Raw genomic sequence first — 25026 nt, 5'->3', positions numbered from 1 at the left:
CCGTCAGGTCGGGAGTGCATCCCAGCACCAGTTCCTCCCTATAAAAGGTGGGAGGCCGGTATGTGCTGAGGCTGCAAAAAGGCAAATGGCTGTACGAGGCTCCACGTGCAGCGCAGAAAAGCAGCGCCACCGTCACGTGAGCAGCAGAGAGACCGTGTCCGCGCGTGCGCGAGCACCTCCTTTCGGTGTAGCAAGCGCTCGCCTAACAATGCCAGCCTGGGCCTTCCGTGACAGCTGCGCTTGCGCAGTGGGCTTCCGATGTGCGCAGGCGCACCGTGCTCCTCTTATCTCTCTCTCTCCCCTCCCCCCCACCAGTTCTTTTTTTTTACACATGCGCAACACGCTCCCGAGTCCCAGCTCCTCAGTTGCCGGCCAAGTCGGTTCCTCTTTTCTAGTAACTTCCCCGATTCCTGACGTCATCATCAGGCGCCGCGGCTGAGCCGGGCTGTTTCCGTTGAACTCTCCGAGAGTGCGAGAGCTGTGGCGGCGGCGGCGTCGCGGAGCGAGAGAGAGAGAGAGAGGAGGCCGCGAAGCGTGAGGCGAGGAGAGGGGAGGGTCTGCCTTTCCCAGCGTCCCCCGCGCGGCCGGGCTAACGAGTCCCGGAGGCCCCTCGGCCGCCCGTCCTCCCTCTCCCCTCCCCCCCCCTCCGCGCGCGCGCGCCCGCCATGTCTGAGAGCGGCGAGAGCCCTCCTGGGCCGCAGAGCCCTGACGAGACCCCCGGCCCGGCCGCCTCGGCCTCCGAGCCGCGGATCATCAAAGTCACCGTCAAAACCCCCAAGGAGAAGGAGGAGTTCGCCGTCCCAGAGACCAGCAGCATCCGGCAGGTGAGGCCGGGGACGGGGGGAGGGGCGTGGCCGGTACCACCGCGCGAGTGGGCGGGGGGGGGGATGCGTGTGTGTGTGTATGTGTGTTTGTGTGAGGGGGGAACCGGCGTCTCCTTTATTTCCACGCCCGCCCCGGGAGAGGCGAAGACGGAACCCGGCCGGCGCCCCTGCGTCGTAGTCGGTGGGCGGGCGGAGCTCTTGCCTCACCGAAGGCCTCGGAGTGACTCGGCTGCAAAGGGAGCGCGTCTCTCTCGTCGCTCTTCCAGGTGCGTTTCCTCGAACGACGCCGCCGCCGCCGCCGCCGGGGAGATGGCGCGCAGCCCGGTTCTGGACGACGTGTCCGTTTGCAAGCGAGGCCCGTGCGGTTGGGAGAGGCGGACTCCCGAGCAGGCGCGCGTAAGATTGAACCGGCCGAGGAAGTCGGGGCAGGCTTGGTGGTGGCAGGCGGAGAGAGCCTGGCTGGGGAAGCCCCGGAGATGCGGCGGCTTTGTCTGGGAGGGGAACACAAAGGAGCCAGGCAGATCGGCGAGGCGGGAAGGCGGGCAAACAACCAGCCGGTTTTAAAGTGTGAAACGGGAACCTCAGGGGAAAAGGTGGACTCTAGAGCTGGACCATAAAGAAGGCAGATCGCCGAAGAATTGATTCCTTTGAATTCTGGTGCTGGAGGAGACTCTTGAGAGTCCCATGGACTGCAAGAAGAACAAACCTCTCCATTCTGAAGGAAATCAGCCCTGAGTGCTCACTGGAAGGACAGATGGTGAAGCTGAGGCTCCAATACTTTGGCCACCTCATGAGAAGAGAAGACTCCCTGGAAAAGACCCTGATGTTGGGAAAGATGGAGGGCACAAGGAAAAGGGGACGATAGAGGAGATGGTTGGATAGTGTCTTCGAAGCTACAAACATGAGTCTGACCAAACTGTGGGAGGCAGTGGAAGACAGGAGGGCCTGGCGTGCTCTGGTCCATGGGGTCACGAAGAGTCGGACTCGACTAAACGACTAAACAACAACAACAACAAACGTAGAAGATTCTCTAGTACTTTGGTGTAACGCTGCTATATAGAACACAAAAGTACAAGCTAGGCGCTAGGAGGTTAAATGTGGTAGAGGATCTTGTCTGTATATGACTTCTATGCTGTTCCCTACATGACGGTGCTTTCTGACAGATTTTAAGTGGTCCTCTGTATCTTTTCATTACTTGATACTTAAACTAGCACTACAGTATGTTTTTCTGATTGTGTACAGTATTCTGTGTATATGTATTACTGAAAAATCAGTGTGTCATTATACTTGAATATGGTAGCTGCCGAGTCATCTGCATGACTACTTCAGTGCTTTGAATTCGTTTCTTCTCAGCCTTTAATGTCTTGGACGAGTCATATTAACTAGGCCGGGTCATTTGGTAACAAAAGGCTACTGTAAAATTTTAAGATTCTAAACATACTAGCTCAAAGACAAACTTCAGAGACTAGAAGATATATGCTAGCAAGATCTACATTGTGTGGATGAGTAGCCAATCCGTTGATCATGCAGATGATGAGGCTCCTAATCACAATGTGCTAAGGACATTGTATAGTATGTATCTGAAATCTTAATTTTTTACAGGTGTGAGAAGACTTTCTCAAACTGACACTTGGTAGTAGAGTGGCTACCTTTGTCTAGGGTTCTGCCACCTTGATTACTGTCTGGCTCATAGAGCAAGAATATGCAATTGGGATGACACTAATTTACTACTACCCAAACAATAATAACAGTTACACCAGTCAGTTCTGGTCATTTCATTCAGTTTATTAAAACACTGCAATTTTGTTGCTTCTAGGAATAGGCCATTTAATATTTAAAAACAATGCAGGTACCTCTGTTCTCTCTGGAGTTGGAATTTTTAAATTGTAAGTAACTGCAGTATAGGGTCATTTTATGTACTCACTTGGTAGTAAATAAAGTCTTGCAAGTCTTTAAAAAGAGCTTGTGGATTTTAGTTTTCTTCCATTGCTATTAACACTGGACTCCTTGTAATAGGTATAAAGTGGTAAACTTTGTTTGACTCCTTGATGTAGAAGGAATTTATGAACTCATCCACAGATGACTTGCATTTATAAATTACTTAAGTTTCCCTACTTAAAATATGCAGGATGTATATCTTGGTTATGGCTATTTTAATTAAGCTAAAACTAGTTCTACCTGAAAAACTAAGGCTTGTTATCACAAGTACTTTGTCCAGTTTAATAAACTCTTTACTTCTTGCAAGCACTTGCAAGACTTGAATTAATGATACTGGAAGCCAGTTTGCATTCAACTTTTCCTCTGAATTCTGGCATATAACCCAGTTTTTGTGTATTCTTGGGAATCGCTTCCTTCAATCTCCCCATTGTAAGTAAGATCATATGAAGGTGCCTTGTAAAAAGTCAGATAATTTGTCCATCTATTTCAATATTGTCAACGCTGCCTTGCAGTGGCTCTCTAGGATATCAAATGGGACTTTTGGAGCCCTACCTTGGCATGCAAGAGATTGAACCTGGAACCTTCTTCATGCAAAGCAGATGCTCTGTTACTGAGCCAGAATTTTATTGCTGAGCCAGAATCCTTCCAGCCACAATGCACAACTTCTGCAGTTGTTTATTGGATGTGCACAGACGAACAGGGGGAGAACGTGGGGCATCAGCAGGAAAAATAACATAAATATGAAATCTAGATCAGAGTACTTGTGAAAAACCGTGAGAAAGTTCAGCTTTGGGACACATCTTTGAATAAAATCTTGAGAAATACTTGAGAGCCGTGATCCTGTTATTCCAGGTTTTCAGTTGCTGTACACCTTGGGGTACTGTTCTGGTCTCAGCTATCTTTTAAATTATGGTGGCTACTGCACTAGCACAGGAGTGGAGCCTGAAGTACTTGGATTTAAACAATTTCTGTGTAATCAGGATCCTTAGTTCATGTATAATTGGAGATACATTGATACATTTTGCCTATAATTTCAGCGCCCTTTCATATTGCCACGACTAGCTCGAGAAAGGTTATATTGATTTATCTAAAAAACAGTTCTTAAAAATGTGTCTTACTCAGTTCATGCAGAAAGGGTGACGTCACCAATCAATAGATTAGATAGTTACTTTGATGAAATTTGCTAGTGTATTTTGGAGATGAGCTTGTGTTATGCCTGTGAACCAAAACCACCAATATTCAGGGTGCCTGGTTAGCCTGTACAAGGAACAACCATTTTGTACACTACTACCAAGGCATGCACAACTGCCAACACGGGCACCGCTTTCTGCCCTGGAAGGGTGCAGAACAGGCTTATGTCCAACCGCTGACATGCACAAACAGAGAGTTGCCTGTAGTATTGTTAGCTTCCATTCAGAAAACCCAAACTGTAGTCACAATACAGTCATTTCCACAGAAATTGAAGCATTTCTTCTTTGCTTAACCTGTGAAGACAGGTGTAAGTTACTGGAAAATTGAAGGTCATGAGGTCTGTCTGTGGTTGCAAAATCACAAGCCCATAGGAATCCACAAATAAAGCATGGCGTAATTGGCCACAATGTAGCATGGTCAGTGTTTTCCTTGCTTCCACAGTATGGTTGCAATGCATTGCATGTTGATGTGGTGGACCTTTTTGCTGTTTGATGTGGTATAGGTAGGACTCCTAATAAAGCCATACAGTACTCCCCTTCAGCAAAAATCTAATTCATGCTCCTGGACCAATAGAATTGTGTGCTGTGATGATGGCAAGGCTAGGGCCAAAGTTAGATTCCATTTTCTTCAAGAAAATTCTATTTTTTTATTGGCGGGAAAAGGACAATCATGATTTCCTGGAGTTGTAACTTTTCACATCCAGCTAAGCAAAATTATAGTAAAGAACAAGTTATTTCAGTCTCCATTGGATGATTCAAAGCTAAAAACTTTGTTTGAACAAAGACTGGTATGCTTGGGTTGCAATAGTAGGTGTCCTTGGCAACATTGGTATAATCCTGATCTACTAATAGTAATCCTAACCACTAGACCTGCTGTCTGAATGTAATATAGGGCAATTGCAACCAGAAAAATCATCTGATGCTTTAGAGAGTGATCTAATTAAGCATGTTTGCTTTATTTTATATATAGCAAATAAAAGTATCTTGTGTTCATTTTTTTTTGTCCCAGTACCACTGTACTTTTCCAGGACAGTTTCTACATGTTATTAAATGTTTCCACGTTCTTGTTTCATTGTTTGCAGACTCCTTCCAATAATATTTACATCTATTTATTTTTTAATTTTTTTATACTGCTGTTTACCTTCAGATGTCAGGGCAGTTCACAACATAGCTTCCCTTCTCAGTGGTTTCATTATGATGATGCCAAATACTAGGTTTTTTCCTAGTTCAACATTGTTATGACTCAGTAACCAGATACACCACCCACAAAAAAAAAGAGAGGGGAAAAAAGTTTTTATGCAAGCATTTTCATCTTCTCCAGCTCAAAAAAAGAAATTATATAATGCTCAGGAATTTGTGCCTTCAATGAAAGTGAAATTAAAATGAATCTCCATTTTACTTTCACTTTCACTAGCAGTCTGAGGCTAAATAAGACTGGTTTGATTTAACCTGCATAGCCAGTGAGGTGGTTTCAGTTAATTACTTGATTTATTTAAGGATGATAAAATCTGTCTTTAAATACGTTAAAGGAGATAGGACAGCGGTAAATAAATAAAAACAATAATAAATAGTCGCAAATGTAGAATAATTAAAAACCAGAACAATACATAATCATTCATGGCGAAGTATTCTAAAATTATACATTTGTTGTTTCAGTGTTCTTTCAAATACAAATCAGTGGCATATATGTATTATTTCACATTAAAGTTTTGAAGCTGTCAGCCTTGCCTAATGTTATACTTGCATTTGGCATCCATTCATTTTTACTAACGAATTTATGGACCGGTTTCCACACCACAAGTTGGGCTGGATAGCCTTGGATGTGTTTGATCCAAAGCCCCTCTGTTCTCCCAAGAAGGCCCAAGATTGGACCTGTTAACTAGGCCAACCTGGAAGTAGCATGCATATTGGTTTTGTTAGACAATAGGGGTTAAAAGGAGGGGGGAACACACTGGGAAGTATCCCACTAAGTCATACCCAGAGTAGACCCATTGGAATTAATGGACCAAATTTAGTGATGTCCATTGATTTCAATAGGTTGTATCCAGCACAGTTCTGCTGGCACAAGCAGTTTTAGCTGTGCAACTAAACTTCCCTTCCCTGTCCTCTCCCCATGCACTCCCTAAATATGTTCTGGAGAACAACAGCAGCAATTCCTCCAACTGTCTGAAGCAGTTTTGGGGGAGGGGAAGTCCATCATGTGCCATTTCATATTAAAGCCTATGAAGTTCTAAAGAGATTGGTACTTTTAGTTTTGAAATGTCTGAAATCCGGACTGAGCTTTTGAGGTTTTTGTGTAGTCCAGCAAGGCCAAAAATGTCATTTTTTGAAATTTTAAACCCTCATAACTCAAAAACTGGATGAGATAAAAACTGAAACTGAAAGCAATATAAAATGGTGAGGTAAAAGTCCCTGGATCACTTGACATGGAATGACCCATTGAAAAGCCCCCAGTTACTGCAAACTTTGCTCAGTCTCTAACCTTGCTGCCAAATCGGAAAAAGAATTAAATGAATAGTGATTTTCTGGAAACCGAATTCTATAGCCGATAACAGACTTGTGGTGATCTACTGGAGTAATCTGTTTCTCTACATTCCCATTGATATGTATAAACCATCTCTTAAGTATTTAGCAGCAATAACTTAAAGCTAATGTGGTGTTATCTTTAAAAATATATAGAGAAAATGTCAGTAAAATTATTCCACACTCGGGGTGAAATCCAGTGTACTTTTAAGGCTATTGCTCCAACAGTACAATAATTTCTGCTTGTACAATTGGAATTTTCTCCACTCCCCCAAACACCCTCCTCCAATCTTTTCTAAGATTTCCTTCAACCCTGGATTAATGTTGGATGTGTTATCTCCTTTATGTATGTGTGCATACTTATAATACTACATATCTTATCTTTAAAAGACATCTGAAGGCAGCCCTGTTTAGGGAAGTTTTTAATATTTAATGCTGTATTGTTTTTAACACTCGACTGGGAGCTGCCCAGAGTGGCTGGGTAGACTCAGCCAGATGGGCAGGGTATAAATATATTATTATTATTATTATTATTATTATTATTATTATTATTATTATTACTACTAGTACTACTACTACTACTACTATTCTGGTACATTGGTAATGCTAAGAATAAGTGTATTGAATAAGTTAATCCTGAGAATGAAATTATGCACTCTTTTCCAGTTCAAGGAAGAAATCTCGAAGCGTTTCAAAGCCCACACTGACCAACTTGTGTTGATATTTGCTGGAAAAATTTTAAAAGATCAAGATACATTGACCCAGCATGGGATCCATGATGGGCTTACCGTTCACCTTGTCATCAAAACACAAAACAGGTAGGCCGGGGGGGTATTATCTCCTGTTCAGTTATTCGTGGTTACTTCCATCTGTGGCAGCCTTGGTCAAGTTGAATTGCTTTAGAATTACCGTAGTTTTTGCTCCATTACACACATTTTTTTCCTCCTAAAAAGTAAGGGGAAATGTCTGTGCGTGTTACGGAGTGAAGAAGAGCCGCTGAATGGGGAGGAGAGAGGGACAGAGAGCCTGCTTCTTTAAAGGAGCAAAGCGGGAGGGGAGGGGAGCCACTTACATGAGTGTAAGCGGCTCCTGTCCGGTTGGCTCCTTTAAAGCAAGCAAGCTCTCTGTATCTCTCTCGTCCCCACTCAGCGGCTCTTCTCCCGCTTTGCTCGAAATAGCAGGAAAGATTTTCAGCTCGCTAAGGGGGGGGGGGAGGGAGAGAAGCAGAACCTGCTTGCTTTAAAGGAGCAAAGTGGGAGAGGAGCCGCTTACACGTAAAACGTGGTTACAAAGCACAGATCCACGTGGATCCTCAGGATTTTTGCACTGGGTCACCCCAAATTCACCATCAGATACCATAGCATGTCCATGGCTACAGTTTGCACCAAAAAAATCATGCACCCACTGTTGCCTGGGGCCGCAGTGGTGCAAAAACGTGGTTACAAACATGGATCCACATGGATCCTCAGGATTTTTGCATTGGGCTACGCCAAACTCACCATCAGATCACATGTCTGTGGCCACAGCATGAACCACAAAAATCATACATCCACTGTTTCGTGTAGAATATTTTTTTTCTTGTTTTCCTCCTCTAAAAACTACATGCGTGTTATGGTCGGGTGCGTGTTATCGAGTGAAAAATACGGTATGTTTAATTTAAACCAATAGAACAAAACAAAGCCAGTGAAAGGTTGGGTTGCTGCAAATGGCAAAGGTATCTTTATGTATCTTATATCTGTGTGTGCTTCCTGTGTAGTCTGAACTCTTGGCAGTTTGTGTAAAATTTCCAGGTGCGTTTGGCTCTTCCTGCAGAAGTCATGCTTTCTCACCACTCATGTCCCATTGTAGAACTGAAGGGGTTGGTCAGTCTCAGTCTCTCTATCTACCAAGTTGTTGTCTATATTACTTTCGCTCAACAAGTGAAAGTGTGATGAAGGAAAGGCAGATTCCAGAGAAACTGGGCAAAATACAACAGTTGCACAAGCAGACAACTTTGGATAAGCCTTCAAAATCCGTCAGCCAGGTGCAAAATGGGCCTATTGGCCACTTGCAACCAAATGAATATACCTGGGCACTGGGATGGCACCTGACATTTCCACCATCTGGAGGTGCATGCCTGGGGATCCTTGGATCTTGACTCTTTTCACACACTAGCAACACATCCTGTAGAATTCTATTTGTTATATTTTATCTGCACAATCAGAATTAATTTTAGGAACTGACTGGCCCCAAAGTGGCAACTAGGCATTCTGTTTTGGCAACTGTAACCTTGGCTTAAGGAGCCATTTGGTTCCTAGTTTATATATCTGAGTTTCTAACACTGCTATGTATATAACCCTCTGAGTGTCTTTACTGCACAGAGGATGTGGATCAGATACCCATGCCTGAGCCATCATTTTAGAGTATGTGTAAGAAATAGCCAAGTTTGTCAATAAGTGCAATAAGTAGTCTTGTTATCTCTAAGTTCTTGCACTTACTGTCAAATTTTAATAAGCTACCATGTCCAGATGGTATCATAATCTGTTTGAGTTCACATGGACAAAACATGACCTGCAAGTTTCTCCTAAAATTTGCTTCTGTAACACATTACTGGAAAATAGCCAATGAAACACTGATCTTTAGAAGCAGATCAAGGAAGCAACAGTCCAGTTAGCTTTGTATCAGCACTGAGCAAATTGGTGGAAAGAATTATTAACAGTTCATTTTTAGACACACAGAAGAACAAGATTTGCTAAGGAAGAATCAGCATGGTTTGTCCAGAGGGAAATCCTTGCTCAGCATGCATTTGGAGCACTTTGAAAGTGTCAGCAAACCTGTAGTTAGGGGTGATCCTGCAGACATTATTTATTTGGCTTTCCAGAAGATGTAATGATGGCCGCTGATATAGATGGCTTTAAAAGGGATGATGTATAGCTATTGACAGCTGTTAGTGATGATGCCTATATGAAACCTCTGGATTTGCTGGAGAGAGGCAGTGGGAGAAAGCTGTTGCTTCCTTTTCTTTATTGTGGACTTCCTAGAAGCATCTGGTTAGCTATTGTGGGAAAACAGGATGCTAGAGTGACCCTTTGGACTGATCCAGCAGAGTTCTTACAATCACGAATGGCCAGGATTTCAGCAACATTAAGAGCTACTTTTCCACATTTCCCCCCAACACAAGCACTTAATATCGTGTTGGAAAGATTGTGTACCTTGGAAGGGATTAAGACTACAGGAAGGCCACTTGTAGTGACATCCTGTTATCATCATCTGCATCATCAGGAGATGTGCTTGTAATAAATAGCACAAAATCACTATATGCATCATTTGTACTTTCCCCCAATACAGTTGGTCATATTTATGTAGAAAAAAAATAATTTATAAAAAGTCTGGTGTCACACAAGTGGAAACCCACTTGCACAACAATATTTATTCTTCCTTTCTCCAGCCCCGCCCCCCTTTTCACAGAAATTGAGTCTACTTGCTTGTGGACACAATTGGGCAAGAACATACAAACCCAAAGCTGGCTGTGGTTCATTCACTAATATTTAAAACCTAGCTAGGGTCATCTGAACTAGGCCTTTAAAACCCACACAAGGATTCACCAGTCTCTTGTTGGCATCCATCCGTCTCAAGAGACAGTGGACGAGTCAAACTGTTGGAGAGTTACAGCACTAGCTTTGGTTCTTAAGACACAAATTTTTCTCTGTCCTTCCTACCAACACTTAATGGTCACACAACTCAGCCTTGTAATTAAATAACACATACTTCCTTTGATATGTAAAATATTTTGCATTCATTATGCTGATTGAAAGCCCATTTTATGCAAATGCATCCAATAAGCCTGGTAAATATTTAGAACTGGAGTGTCAGACAAATGCAGTTCTGTGAGTCAGCTCGACTCACAACGAGATATCTGACTACCAGGAAGCATTTGTGTTCGAAAGATTACTGGTCCAAGAGTAGCATCAAGACAGATTGAAGGGCTTCTAAATTCATGAATCTAGGGAAGAACGGCAAGCAACCCAAGCTGTTTCATGTTGGACATGAGTTAGCTGAGAAAAAATGCCTCTGATGTTTCAAAAAGCAGATCTGGGCTTTGAGGAATTTGCATTTTCCACATGGAAAGAATCAGGAGCCTGGGATATATTCCATTCTGTGTTTACTGCCTTTTAAAAGCTTTGCTGTGTCTGTATGAGAAATGAGCCCCAGGAGCAAGAATCCTTCTGGAGTATTTTTCTTAGCAGGCTGACTAGACAGCAATCCTTTCCTGCTGTTGCATCATGTCACAGCTATTCCAACAATTGTAATATTAATTAATTAAGCAATGAGCTGCAGCAAACATTGGCTGTACTCAGAGTAGACCCATTGAAATTATTAGATATGGCTAACTTAGGTCTCTTAATTCTATCAGGTCTACTCTGAGTAGGACACAACAAATTAGTCTTATAGCATGGAAATTTGCCACGTAATTTTGCTTGTAAGTTGAATAGTGTTTTGATTCTGTAGCAACACCATTCCCTGCATGTTGAGGAAAGTGGCTAATTGAAGTGCTAGATTTCCCTTGCCAGTGTTGATTTCACAATCATCCTTTAGTTTCTCTAGCTAAATTTGAACGGTTAAGCTATTTTTTTCCTGCTGTCACCAAACCAGATTGTATCAAAAAGAGAAAGCCAGGTAATCCAATAATGAAAAGAGAATATTTTGGAGTATTTAGCATGTAACTTTGAGTTTGGTAACAATGACTTTTCAACTAGCTTGTGAAATAGCGCAGATGATTACGTGAATGCAAATACTATTTGTCTTCCAGCCCTGTACCTCTGATAAACATTACAGAGACCTGGCAAGCAGCCTATTCAGTAGGAGCTGATCTAAGTTTTTAGTGCTCTTGCTTTCATCTTTTTTTTTTCTGGCCAGTATATGCTACTTGCATATAAAAGTATGAGGCCTTTAATACAATAACTACAGACTACAGATGCCTGTTGAACTACATGCAAAATTGATATATTCTCATTTTACCATGGGTTATTAAGAGCTGGTAATGGGTTGATGCAAAGGGTTTCAACCTTTTTTAGTCCATGGCTCCCTTGACCAACTACATTCTGTCTGCAGCACCCCCGTGGGGCTCAGGAGCCCAGTTATGTCACCCCTTGCCTGCAGACCTGGCAGCCTCTCACCTTTTTTTGAACACCCTTGTGGAGTGTTCCCTCAGCCTCCTCTCTCTTCTTGGGAGTCCTCCTGGCACCAGCTGCTGCTGTTCCTGGTCTCTGAGCTGCACCCCTCTGCCCCAAAGCAAGGTGCCACCTCACACTGCCCCATAGCGGCCTGGGAAGAGGTTGCCCTCCAACCTTAGTGACCCAACGAAGACTGGCCAAAAGTGGACCTTACCTAGGGAGGCAGCAGCGGACGCTGCCAGGCCTGCATGGCGGAAAGGCTCTCCTTCAGCACCGGGCACTCAGCTCCCAGGCAAGCCTTGCACACAGCAAGCACAAGGAAGTCCAGCGTGGCACCTGCCTGCCCGTTGAGCCTTCCACTTGTCCATCCAATCCCAAAAACAAGGGCTGGTGGAATGGCTGGCTGGGCTCCCTTGCCCACTTGCTTGCTTACTCCAAGGCTGCCTCAGCTCCTGGTAACCAGCACCCCCTGGCCAGCCCAGAGGCACCATTTGCCTGCCTAGCTTGAGGCCAGGGCTGCTGCAACAAAAAGCTGTACAAGCCTTTGGGAGGCAGAGACACGAGAAGGCATCAGAGGAGGGAGGGGAGGAAAGGGGGACAGAGGCCAGTGTTGCCCGCGGCATCCCTGACCATCATTTAGGGCACCCTAGGGTGCCATGGCACACTGGTTGAAAACCACTGGGTTGGTGTGTCATGTGCTGTACTAGAACAATAGTCATTAACTTTTTCAGACCAAGGACTTTTCTTTATCAGCACCAGACTGTATACTCTTACATATTGAAATTAAGCTACTAAGTATATTCCTCTCTGTAGTAGGGCCACATGCAAACAATGGAATCTTCTCCGTGCAATGATCAAAAGCAAACTAGCTGTAGTCTCCTTTGCATATGGCTACCTTATCCCTCTTTGTTTTTGCCTTCACTTTCATCTTAAGGAAAAACCCTAACAGCAAACAAAATGTTGGTGGTACAGTGGTGCCCCGCAAGACGAATGCCTCGCAAGACGGAAAACTCGCTAGACGAAAGAGTTTTCTGTTTTGGAGGTGCTTCGCAAAACAAATTTCCTATGGGCTTGCTTCCCAAGACGAAAATGTCTTGCGAGTTCCTGCGGGTTTTCCCCCCTTCCCCCCCTTTTTCTAAGCCGCTTATCTGCTAAGCCGCTAAAAGCCGCTAAACCGCTAATAGCGCTAATCCACTAAGCCGTCAATGGGCTTGCTTCGCAAGACGAAAAAACCGCTAGACAAAGAGACTCGCGGAACGGATTCTTTTCGTCTTGCGAGGCACCACTGTACTTAACTTGTGTGACTTATTTTAGGTTGGAATACAATCTACATGTTGGTCTTCACCCACCCGCTGAAGACCACCCTACTACTAGAAGACACTTTACCATATCATTTCCTCATTTGTAGTGCATTTCTTCTCCCGTGAGAGGCAAAAAATAGAGCCCTGCGTTTAATTTTATGTTCAGGAAATAGTATTGAAGTGATCTATTAAAATATGAATGAATAGTTCTGGTTTAATAGTTCGTGTTTAACATAATTGTAAAATGAGAGAATTGAATTGCTAGATATTTGTAAATTGGCCTTTCCAATAATCTTTTTGTTTTGAATCTCCTTTAAATTTCCTCATTTGTTGAAGTGTTCTTGTTCTGTATGTCTTTAGATCACATGACAATTCAGCTCAGCAAACAACTACTGCAGGGAGCACTGCTACCACAACAGCATCCACCAGTAGCTCTACAAATTCAACAAACACCAGCCCTTTTGGTTTGGGTAAGGAATGCTGCTTTTCCAACGTAGTTCGGTTGTTTCAATCGTACAAATAACTTTTTCAAACATATTTATCTTGCTGTAGCTATATTTTTCAAGTAAAATTTATATTTGTATGTTTTATAGAAGCTTTTTCTTACTAGTGTTTAGTGAGTAGCCGTGAGACTGAACGTACGGTAATCTTTTCTCACCTTTAAATAAGGAGCTGTAGAAAAATCTGCTGGGTAGCTTAAGAGAATAAGAAGCTGGGTGTTTTCCAATTGAGCTCTAGCTGAATATGATTATACTGTTGGATTACTAAATACATGTGTTCTCTTGAGCGAATAGATGTGTGTAGTCCTAGGAATAAATGGTTCTAGGATCAGTTGAATGCCTTCCTGGAGTCTGTAGTGAAATCCAGTGGTATCTACCAATGGATCAAACACTGCAAGTGGAAGATATTTCCTCTCTTAAGGACGCCCCCAGAAGGTCTTCTGGGGTGTTTGTTTTTCTTTCTTCTTGTTAAAAGTCACAAATAAATATAAACAACAATAAACAGATTCAGAGTGCACAGGGGCTGCAGGAGAGTAGAGAGGAAGGAGAAACCCCATTGTACGAGTGGAGGTCTGATTGCACAGCATTGGAGGTGTGCATACAACTGTACATGTTTCAAGCTGTACTTTTCCAAACAGTCAATGGAATGGCCCTAGGCCAGGGGAGAGCTTGCTACTGTGTTCCTGCTCTCCTTCTGAGCACATTCTGCAGGACATACTGTGCAAACAGGACTAGTGAATATCAAGTTTCAAAAAAAGATGTTAGTTTTTTGAGTTGTCAAGACAACTGTAAAGCACTAATTAATAGTACTGAATGGCCCAGTGTAGCTTTTTCACTGAATAAAGGAAAACAAATGATAAACGCTGCATCTTCTCACAAGCAGCAGGAGGATCTGATTAGCAGTTCAAAATATCAGTGGTAAACTGCTTTTAATACAGCTTAGGCTCAGACTAGTTATTACCAAGTTATTCTAGGCATCAATATACCAGTGCCCCAAATCTGAGTACTAAAATCAGAGAGCAGCAGTATGTTTGGAATAAATTGTATAATTTTTGGCAGTTTTGTACGATCCACCTTGATTTACTTCATTGCCAAAGTAAGTTCAGTGCTATGTGAAAGAATTGGTGCTATGACTTATTAACATGCAATTAATGTAGGCGGGACAAAACTTTGGTGCAAATGTTTGGCTTCATTCAGTTAGTTTGAGATGTTCTGTTTGATAACGGAGAGAGTGTATTGAATGTCCAAGAAAAGATAGAAATTAAAACAGGAATTTTGTGGAGGGAGAGAGAGCTCCACTAGAAGTTTTTTCAGTATTTAACCCTTCAAGAGATACATTCTGAATCAAAAGGATTGGAGCTTGCTTTTTAAAACTAACAGAATATGCCTTTTTATATATTTGTATATTGAGAGAAGATTAAGAACAGCAACTCCTTTTCTTCATGTAAAACTGAACAAACAAATGTGTCATATTGAATATTGCAACCCTAGATAAAATGTGGGTAAAAGCAAATTGCTGTCACAATAAAATTAGGGAGGGGGGGAACCCTTATTTATTTTTATTACATTTCTATCCTTGTTTCCTTTGGTGAAACTGGCATTTCCGTGCAGTCACTGACCAAGACTTAGGCTAGCTTCAGCAAAATTGCTGCACCATGGGTATACAGACCAGGCTGCTGGGGCCCTATGCAAAACTTCCCCTCTCCAGAATCAGTTCTGATAAAAAACACTTCTGGTAGATAACATTTATAGGGTTTATTGAAATATTCAGATACTTAGAATGCAGTCAGTTTTATCAGTGTTCTAGTCCTTATTTTCAGTAGACTTATTAGTTATCCAGTACTTCATAATGCAAGTTGTCAATCAGTTGGATGTGAAAACTTAACACCGGGATAGAGTATTTTGGGGGTGCTGCTGCTAGAAAATGGTTTCTGTTGTTTTATGATACGAGAAACATTTGCACAAATAGAAACTGATCTAGGAACATGTTTAGAAAGTGCATTTTCTTCTTTCTCTCCCCCCACCCCCAAGGTGGCCTTGGAGGGCTTGCAAGCCTGAGTAGCCTAGGCCTGAACACATCAAACTTCTCAGAATTACAGAGTCAAATGCAACGGCAGCTCATGTCCAATCCAGAGATGATGGTTCAGATTATGGAGAATCCCTTTGTTCAGAGCATGCTTTCAAATCCAGACCTAATGCGACAGTTAATTATGGCTAATCCTCAGATGCAGCAGTTGATACAGCGGAATCCAGAGATCAGCCATATGCTTAATAATCCAGATATAATGAGACAGGTATGTGAATAGTTGATCTATAAAGAAGGTGTTTGCAGTTTGTATACTGATTCATCTCTGCACACTACAAACAAATTCTGTGACATACTATGTTTAACATAACTGCTGAAACATTTACTAAGAGTGTTTTTCTTGTTTTTGCCACTTTCCCAAATTAAAAACTTACTTTCAATTGACTTTTCAAACCATTGGTCCATTTAGCCCAGTAATGTCAACTATGGCTGGCTGTGACTCTCCCAAGTTCTTAGGCAGAGGCATTTTCCAGGTCTGCCTACCTGAGATCCTTTAATTGGATTTGCCACATATTGAACCTGGAAACTCATACAAAGCATGTGCTCTGTCTTTGAACTAAACAGGTTAAGGCCCAGCACCATTCATCCTGACCATGGTGGATGATCATCTATGAGTTCCTAAACAATAGTGCCATGAATGTGCACTCCTCCATCTCCCCTGCTAATATTCTTAGCTTCTTTATCGACTTTAAGAGAGAGTTGTCCACTTCAGACATAGTGGAGTACCCTGACTTAATGCAAGGTAGTGTCTGCACTGCTAGTATGTGGCAAAAAGGAGTGTAAAGTGCCAAACTTGAGGTAGCGCCTGTTATATTTTAACTACACTGCATACCTAGCAGTTCGAAAGCACGTCAAAGTGCAAGTAGATAAATAGGTACTGCTCCAGCGTTTCCGTGCGCTGCTCTGATTCGCCAGAAGCGGGTTAGTCATGCTGGCCACATGACCCAGAAGCTGTACGCCGGCTCCCTCGGCCAATAAAGTGAGATGAGCACCACAAGCCCAGAGTCGGCCACGACTGGACCTAATGGTCAGGGGTACCTTTATATTATATTTATATAAAACCTTTATATTCAGCGATCAGAAGAGCCACACAGCCAATTCCATGCTTCCAGGGGAGCTTTGGACTTAGTTTTGCTCAAATACTTTTGAAACTAATTAAAAAAGAAAAGAAAAGCTTAATACCAGCTGGGTTGTAAGCATTTCTTTAAAAATAAGTCCACTCTACATTTGCAAGCCTTTGAGCACCCCTAAAGTAGCTCATTGGACTCCAGTCTTAAGACCTTTAAGAATAGTTGTATTTCTAATGTGAACTATTTTATTTCCCAGACTTTAGAACTTGCTAGAAACCCTGCAATGATGCAAGAAATGATGAGAAACCAGGACCGTGCCTTGAGCAACCTTGAAAGTATACCTGGTGGTTATAATGCTTTGCGACGCATGTATACAGATATTCAGGAGCCAATGCTCAATGCGGCACAAGAGCAGGTGAGGAGGACTGGTGGTGAGGGCCCAAGCTGAGTTAAAGTGTTTTACCTCAGGTACAAATAAGGATTTGTCCCTGCTTGGATTCTTCTTTTTTTTTTAACCTTTGTTTCATTCAGAGCTGCTGCCAAAAACAGCAACCATGTGTTGAGTACTCTTCCCACTTCCTATAATATTTCAGTACATTTGACCTTTGCCATTTCCCTGCCAGCCACAGTCAGTGTTGTGGACTGGGGATGGGAGAACATAAGACATGATTTCATTATCTGTTAAATTTATACCCCAGCCTTCCTCTCAAAGGAGTCCAGGGTGACCAACGTATGATAAAACAATAGAGTTAAAAATAAAACCAATCAGGTAAGGAAGCTTCATGACACAGCTAACAGTGTCTAAATGATGGGGGAGAATAATCACAAAGCTGCTGTTTTCAGCTACAGCCCAGTAGTTCTGGTCTAAGGTGAAGAAATGGTTCAGCTTTAAATCTGGTATTTTATTTCCTTGGTGCTTCAACAGCTTTGGAGTATAACATTCTGCTTTAAAAAAATGATAGTGATTCACTTAAGTTGCATCAGATCATGGGCCAGACTAAAAGTCCAGCCTTGTGTTCTTACTGTGGTCAAGCAGGTATTTGTAGGAAGTTGCAAGCAGGGCATGAGTGCAGCAGCACTCTCCCACGTGTGTTCTCCAGTAACTGGCACCCACAGGCCGACTGCCTCTGACAGTGGGGGTGGCAAGTAACCATCATGGCTAGTAATAATAGCCTTATATTCCATATACTTGTCTAATCTTCTTTTAAAGCCATCCAAGCTGATGGTCATTACTGTATCTTGTGAGACTGAATTCTATAGCTTAACTCCGTGCTGTGCTATAGCTTAATCTCTGGATGGCTAGAATCTTTCAACTTTCAGCTTCGTTGGATGGCCTTCATTGGATGTTCTTGAAAATGACTGAAAACGTTGCTGAATGTTTTGCCTTCAGATACATGCCCTGCTTCTCATTTGTTTGTTCAGATAAAAGAAAGAGATGGTGTAAGGTGCTCCATCTGGACAACATCTGGGGACTCCAGGTTTCCCACCTGTAACTTAAACTGCACCAGGCAAGGAAGTGTCCCAAATTAGTTTTGAAAGGTAGCTTATAGTAGGACTCTAAAACAAGAAGAAAACTCATTACAGGCCTTATTGGCTGCTTACGGTGTGCTGTAGGAATTATAAAATAATGGACTGCTAATCTTGACCATGGCCACTGCAAAATCTTGAGCAAGCTGTTGGCAACTCTTCTAAGGACCCCAGTTCTTTAACAAGCAGCAAAGCAGTGCAATCATGCTCATGCACCTAAGTGTGTATTCAGGGACTTCTCCAAAGCAAGTTCTGTTGAATAAGAATGCTTCTCCTTAATCCTGTTTATCCATAAGCACTTTTCTTTTGTAGTTCGGGGGCAACCCATTTGCTTCATTAGTAAGCAATTCATCAGGTGGAGACAGCCAGCCATCTCGCACAGAAAACCGAGACCCATTGCCAAATCCTTGGGCTCCTCCGTCCACCACACAGAGCTCCCCAAACAATAGCAGCAACAGCGGAGACAGTGGAGGAGGCAGCAGTGTTGGAAGCAGCAGCACTGGAAACACAGGGCAAAGCTCAACAATGCCGAATTTGGGACCAGGTCTAGGAGGTATGTTCACTACACGGCAGTTATATCGGCTTCCTTGCAAAATGATAGCCCCCAAGGGCATGGCTGTTAGCTCTTTTCTCAATTCGGTTTGGACTTCAATTTCAATTATGAGTTAAATGTAACTTTTCAAGGAGTAATGGCTACTGTCCACTACAAAGCAGCCACCATTTGTTGGTTTTTCTTTTTGCTGTTGACTTGTGTGTCACTTTGTTAACTCACAACTGGTGCCACATCCCTGAATTGCTGAAAGTTGTCTCCTCCTCTTTAAAGCTGGTATGTTCAACACACCTGGAATGCAGAGCTTGTTGCAGCAAATAACAGAAAACCCACAGTTGATGCAGAACATGTTGTCTGCCCCCTACATGAGAAGCATGATGCAGTCATTGAGCCAGAATCCTGATCTTGCGGCCCAGGTAAGTCCTGAAGTGCATAAAGATTTGGAATGCAGTGTTGCTGCTGGTATAGCATCCTATCCTGGACATCTACAAATTCATTTTTCCAAGTCATTTTATCCAAATTGTCATTCTGGAAGGGCTGTAGCTCAGATAGAGAGTATGGTTCAATCTCTCTGACATCTCCAGGTAAGGATAGGAATGTCCCCTGTCTGAAGCCTTGAAAAGTGGCTGCTAATGAACTGAGCCAGATTGAGCAATGGTCTGATTTGGTATAAGGCGCTTCCTGTGTTCCAACATACTGATGGGATGTTACTGGATTATTAGTTGTAGCTGGAGGCTGTTCCAAAGCTTTTTGTTCCTTGGATAAATTGATGTAGACGAGCTTTGTAAACAAGATAAACTTGTACATAGCCAGATCACCACCAGCAACAAAAACTACAGCCACGCTGGCTCCCAGATTGTAGACATGATCCTTGTGGATCCCACTGGTCAGTCCATCCTGTTTTAAACCCTATAACATCAACACAGTTGTGCAGATTCTCTGACTATCCTGTGACTGACAACTTCTGTTTCATTGCTCCTGACTTCTAGCTGCTCTTGGGACTACTGCTACTAATTGTCTTTTCTAGCAGGTCTAGTGAACTGGTTTTTTGTTTTTAATCTATCCTGCTTTTCAAGATAACTCCTTACAAAGTACAGGTGAAACTCAAAAAATTAGAATATTGTGGAAAAGTTCATTTATTTCAGTAATTCAACTTAAAAGGTGAAACTAATATACTAGATAGACTCATGACATGCAAAGCGAGATATATCAAGCCTTTATTTGTTATAATTGTGATGTTTATGGCATACAGCTGATGAAAACCCCAAATTAACAATCTCAGAAAATTAGAATATTAAATGAAATCAGCAAAACAAGGACTGCAAATAGAGCAATATTGCACCTCTGAGAAGTAGAAGCATGCATATGTACTCAGTACTTGGTTTGGGCCCCTTTTGCATCAATTACTGCCTCAATGTGGCGTGGCGTGGATGCTATCAGCCTGTGGCACTGCTGAGGTGTTATGGAAGACCAGAAAGCTTCAATAGCAGCCTTCAGCTCTTCTGCATTGCTCGGTTTCATGTCTCTCATCTTTCTCTTGGCAATACCCCATAGATTCTCTGTGGGGTTCAGGTCAGGCGGGCTTGCTGGCCAATTAAGCACAGTAATCCCATGGGCATTGAACCAGGTTTTGGTACTGGTGTTTTTACAGCTGGTGTTGGTCCACTGTGCTTCATTAAGTCCAGGGTCAATGCAGCCATCTACCAAAAGATTTTGGAGCACTTCATGCTTCCTTCTGCAGATGAGCTTTATGGGGATACTGATTTCATTTTCCAGCAGGACTTTGTCACCTGCCCACACTGCCAAAAGTACCAAAACCTGGTTCAATGCCCATGGGATTACTGTGCTTAATTGGCCAGCAAACCCACCTGACCTGAACCCCACAGAGAATCTATGAGGCAATGCCAAGAGAAAGATGAAAGACATGAGACCGAGCAATGCAGAAGATCTGAAGGCTGCTATTGAAGCTTCCTGGTCTTCCATAACACCTCAGCAGTGCCACAGGCTGATAGCATCTATGCCACTCCGCACTGAGGCAGTAATTGATGCAAAAAGGGCCCAAACCAAGTACTGAGTACATATGCATGCTTCTACTTCTCAGAGGTGCAATATTGCTCTATTTGCAGTCCTTGTTTTGCTGATTTCATTTAATATTCTAATTTTCTGAGATTGTTAATTTGGGGTTTTCATCAGCTGTACGCCATAAACATCACAATTATAACAAATAAAGGCTTGATATATCTCGCTTTGCATGTCATGAGTCTATCATATATTAGTTTCACCTTTTAAGTTGAATTACTGAAATAAATGAACTTTTCCACAATATTCTAATTTTTCGAGTTTCACCTGTAGCTTGCAAAACTCAAAAGCAATATCACATCTTGCCCTGCTTGGAGGCCTTTTCTCCTGCACTTCAAACTGCATCCTGTAGCTCATTTTTGGTGGTTTGATGTTTGTCTTTATGAGGAGCCAGCAAAATGTGCTGAAGGATCAGGTTGGAGGGAACAAAAGCTGAACCTTGCTGGTACATAACCCTCACCCCACCCTCTGCACCCCTGGCTCCCTTTTTTTGTTGTTCTTTTTCTTTGGCTGTGCTTAATTTTGTAAAATGCTGTCAGACACCCATCATTTTGAAGAGTATGTATGGGAAAGCCTTTATCAGAAACCAGCTTTTCAATACCAGGCATGTGTGATGCACTAGTATCAGAATACTGCTTCTGAGTATATGCCCAGTGAGCATGTCTCACCACTGAATAAATGCAGCTAGTGGCACACAGAGCAGAGTGGTAGGGAGAGGAAAACAGATTGCTGGCTTGGTTTAGGGGCAGTTAGGGGGAGCGGAAAAGAAAAACCAAGATGGCTAGCAGTCTTGGGGATACTATGGAGGAGACAGAAGTGTGGCTGCTCGCTGCAGTTAATTGATGGAAGGGAAAGTTTTTAAGTTGACTGAGGCACGTGTCAATATGAGAAGGGTGTGTGTGGCTGCTTGGGGAATTTGAGGGGTGGGCTGGATGGAGGAATGAGAATAAGCAAGCTTTGATCCTACCTGTAAGGCTGCCAATTTCTGGTGGAGTTTATAATTCTGCAGCTTTTTACAGATAAAATACTCACTTATCCCTACAGATGATGCTGAATAACCCTTTGTTTGCTGGGAATCCTCAGCTTCAAGAGCAAATGAGACAACAAATTCCAACTTTCCTTCAACAAGTAAGCCACCTATTAGGTTCTTACTACAATTCTTTCCTTAAAATGATTCCATTCTTAATCCTAAATGGTTACAAAGGTTGCAAACCACTTTGTGGTTGCAAAGGTGTAGAACCATCATGCAACCACCCAAAGTATTTTACTGGTCTCCAGGGGTTCATGCATTTGCACATATTTCCCTAACCAATTGTTACCAAATGATCATTTTGACATGTCTGCACATGTATGACGCATCATGTTTCTCTTAATAGATGCAGAACCCAGATACGTTATCTGCAATGTCAAATCCTAGAGCTATGCAAGCTTTGCTACAGATTCAGCAAGGTTTGCAGACTCTAGCAACAGAAGCACCAGGACTTATACCTGGGTAAGAGTTGGCAAGATTTTTTATTTTCATAGTCTGACTATAAGTTTGCACCCATACCATTAATGTACTAAGCTGCTTGCAATTTAAGGGTTTGGCTTCTGAATTGGTAACTAATTTTTAGTAAGGAATAATTTGAGATTCTGATTTCGTGAAGAATTTGATAGTTGGGTGTTCCTTATTTGTGTTACAAATAAAATTCTTGTTTGTGGTAAAGTGAGGTACGATTCTTACCTCTCGGGTATAAATAACTTGAATGTGTCTTCTATTTTGTGCAGATTTAATGCTGGAATAGCTGGATTAGGAAACTCTGGTTTAGGAAGTGCTGGACTAGGGAACACCGGCCTTCCTACTGCAACAGCCGTGCCCACTTCCGTCCCAAATGAAACGACAAGTCCAGCGTCAGGAACTGGTGAAACTGGACACCAGCAGTTTGTTCAGCAGATGTTGCAGGCTCTTGCTGGAGCCAACGCTCAGGTAACATAGTAGATTGTTATGTTTTTATTTCTCTCCTATTGTATCACTAAAATAAGCAATCAGCATATACAGCTTTTAAGTCTATTCGCCGAGAAAGCTGCAAGTTTTGTTGAAGAAACAATACCTTTTGTTTTCTAAACCACTGTCCTATGTAAAGGGCCCTTTGCTCAAGATTCTGCTTAATCTTTGGGTTCTACAAGTATCCTAGGACCCTGACTACCTCCCTGAAAGGTGTGTCCCCATTTCCCATGAGATGACTGGACTTTCCTTCTTGCTGATGAAGTCCAAGTAGCATTATATTCCTTGAGTTAAATAGATAGGCATATCTGAAGTCTGGTCCCTAAAACCTCAGCTTCAGGAACTACCGTATTTTTCGCTCTATAAGACACACCAGACCACAAGACGCACCTAGTTTTTGGAGGAGGAAAACAAGGGAAAAAACATTCTGAATCTCAGAAGCCAGAACAGCAAGAGGGATCGCTGCGCAGTGAAAGCAGCAATCCCTCTTGCTGTTCTGGCTTCTGGGATAGCTGCACAGCCTGCATTCGCTCCATAAGACGCACACACATTTCCCCTTACTTTTTAGGAGGGAAAAAGTGAGTCTTATAGAGCAAAAAATGCGGTAATTGAAATACTTGATAGCCCCAGTGAAAATATCAGTGTCAGTGTCCTCAGAATAGGGGGGAACCTTTGAATCCTTATAACTTTGAAACCTGTCCATCGTTCAGCAACTGCTTCAACATTTTTCATTTCAGCCTGTTTAGAAAAATAGTTATTTGCAAAAAGACTGGCTGAAAAAAAAATCTAACTTTGGCTCCTTCTTTAGTTTTGCATGTTGGGTAGACATGTTTGTACAGAAATAACACCAATTTATATTTTTATCTTTTTAGCAATTACAAAATCCAGAAATCAGATTTCAGCAGCAACTGGAGCAGCTCAGTGCAATGGGCTTTTTGAACCGTGAAGCAAACCTACAAGCTCTAATAGCAACAGGAGGTGATATCAATGCAGCCATTGAAAGGCTACTGGGTTCCCAACCATCATAGCAACATTTCTGAAACTTGAAAAATGTAATTTATTTTTGATAACAGCTCTTAAATCTTTAAAATACCAGCTTTATTTCATTCTGACTCTTGGGAATTGTCTTGTTCTAACTAAACCCAGTCTGATGCATTAAGGTGGAGTGCAGTAGTTTTCTTCGAACAGTGGGAATCAATGCTTTTCACTTGGTTGTTGCATGCATCAAACACTTCTTCATTCTGCATTTATTGTGATTTTTTTAAAAAAGGAAATTGCTTATACAGTTGGGTGACCAGGTTTTATCTGACCTTCAACTGTCCAATTTAGTTGCTTCTTAAACATTAGCCTTTGATAGTAATTTATGTAGAATACAAATTAAAGAGGAAACTAATTGAAGCTATGATTTGTGGGTACATATTGCTTATTGTGACTTGGCATGTCTCTCTTGCTAGGAAAATGCTGTAAGATTTATACCACTTGATTTAGCTACTTTCTTGCTCTTTTGTCTCTATAAAAAAAATGTATAACACGGAAACAATATTTTTCCAAGCAAATCTTCATCTCAAAGCCAGAATAGGTGAAAGACATGAGACACCGCCAATGGAGTAGAATCTTACAGCATCTTTAGCAAGTATCTCTTAGCAGAAGTGCTTTGGCAAATTCTTTTAAAATACTAGGATTGCTGACCTGATCTTTACAACTGTACAGAAACCTGCATTGTAACATTGTCTCAAATATTCACAAGGATTGATTGTAAATTACCTTCGTCTTTGTGCAGATTGAAGGGGCACAGCCTTTTGCTCTGAAACTGCTTTTGCCTAAAGCTCTTTGGCTTCCCCCTTGAGATTCTAACTTGTATTATGATTTGTAATTGGACGCATACTTTCACTGACACTGTCATGTGATATTCTAATTACTTTTAACCACCATGTAAAAATACTGTATATCTTTTGGGTTTTTATTGGTAGTTATTTCTCTTGTGCACAGGTAATAAATGAATTAAACTTCTTTGTGAGCAATTATTTGTAGTCATTTTATCCCTAGCGGCAGACATTCAAGCCACCATATTTAAGGCTGGGACCATCTTTGTTCATCTTGCCCTTAACAGTAGCTTGCATTTGGAGTTCTTTTCAATATGCAATGATGAAGATTATTGTCATAAAGCAGGCCTCTCTCACTGGTGTGAGCTCCTAACATTCTGTCAAACATTTTTTAAAACTGTTACTAAGGGCTCCATGTAGGCATTTCTGATACTCTATACCAGCAGATGTGTTCCTGAATCCTTTTCTTTGGAGACCC

At 42.2% G+C, this 25026-nt stretch overlaps 1 protein-coding gene and 1 long non-coding RNA gene across 2 annotated transcripts in view; one reads left to right on the top strand and one right to left on the bottom strand.

Moving 5' to 3' along the window:
* The window catches only part of LOC307227076, a 142516-nt gene that overhangs the window by 9965 nt on the left and 107525 nt on the right, over positions 1 to 25026 (bottom strand). The window lies entirely within an intron of this gene.
* On the top strand, positions 369 to 24735 carry UBQLN1 (ubiquilin 1). Its single transcript, XM_079996095.1, has 11 exons — positions 369 to 824; positions 7142 to 7293; positions 13290 to 13399; positions 15461 to 15723; positions 16842 to 17000; positions 18425 to 18665; positions 18936 to 19078; positions 21786 to 21869; positions 22118 to 22233; positions 22509 to 22707; positions 23598 to 24735. The coding sequence occupies exons 1-11, from the start codon at positions 666 to 668 to the stop codon at positions 23751 to 23753; spliced, it is 1782 nt and encodes a 593-aa protein (XP_079852221.1). The 5' UTR covers positions 369 to 665; the 3' UTR covers positions 23754 to 24735.

Source organism: Podarcis cretensis, assembly GCF_951804945.1.
Source record: "Podarcis cretensis genome assembly, chromosome: 11".
Taxonomy (NCBI): domain Eukaryota; kingdom Metazoa; phylum Chordata; class Lepidosauria; order Squamata; family Lacertidae; genus Podarcis; species Podarcis cretensis.
This window is presented reverse-complemented; position numbering and strand designations above follow the sequence as displayed.

What these genes read in the sequence shown, in the direction of transcription:
- UBQLN1 (XM_079996095.1), top strand. Translation starts at nt 666, where the DNA reads ATGTCTGAGAGCGGCGAGAGCCCTCCTGGGCCGCAGAGCCCTGACGAG. An exon ending in ATCCAGATATAATGAGACAG is followed by an intron (nt 15,724 to 16,841) that starts GTATGTGAATAG and finishes TTTATTTCCCAG; the next exon opens with ACTTTAGAACTTGCTAGAAA. An exon ending in TCAATGCGGCACAAGAGCAG is followed by an intron (nt 17,001 to 18,424) that starts GTGAGGAGGACT and finishes TTTCTTTTGTAG; the next exon opens with TTCGGGGGCAACCCATTTGC.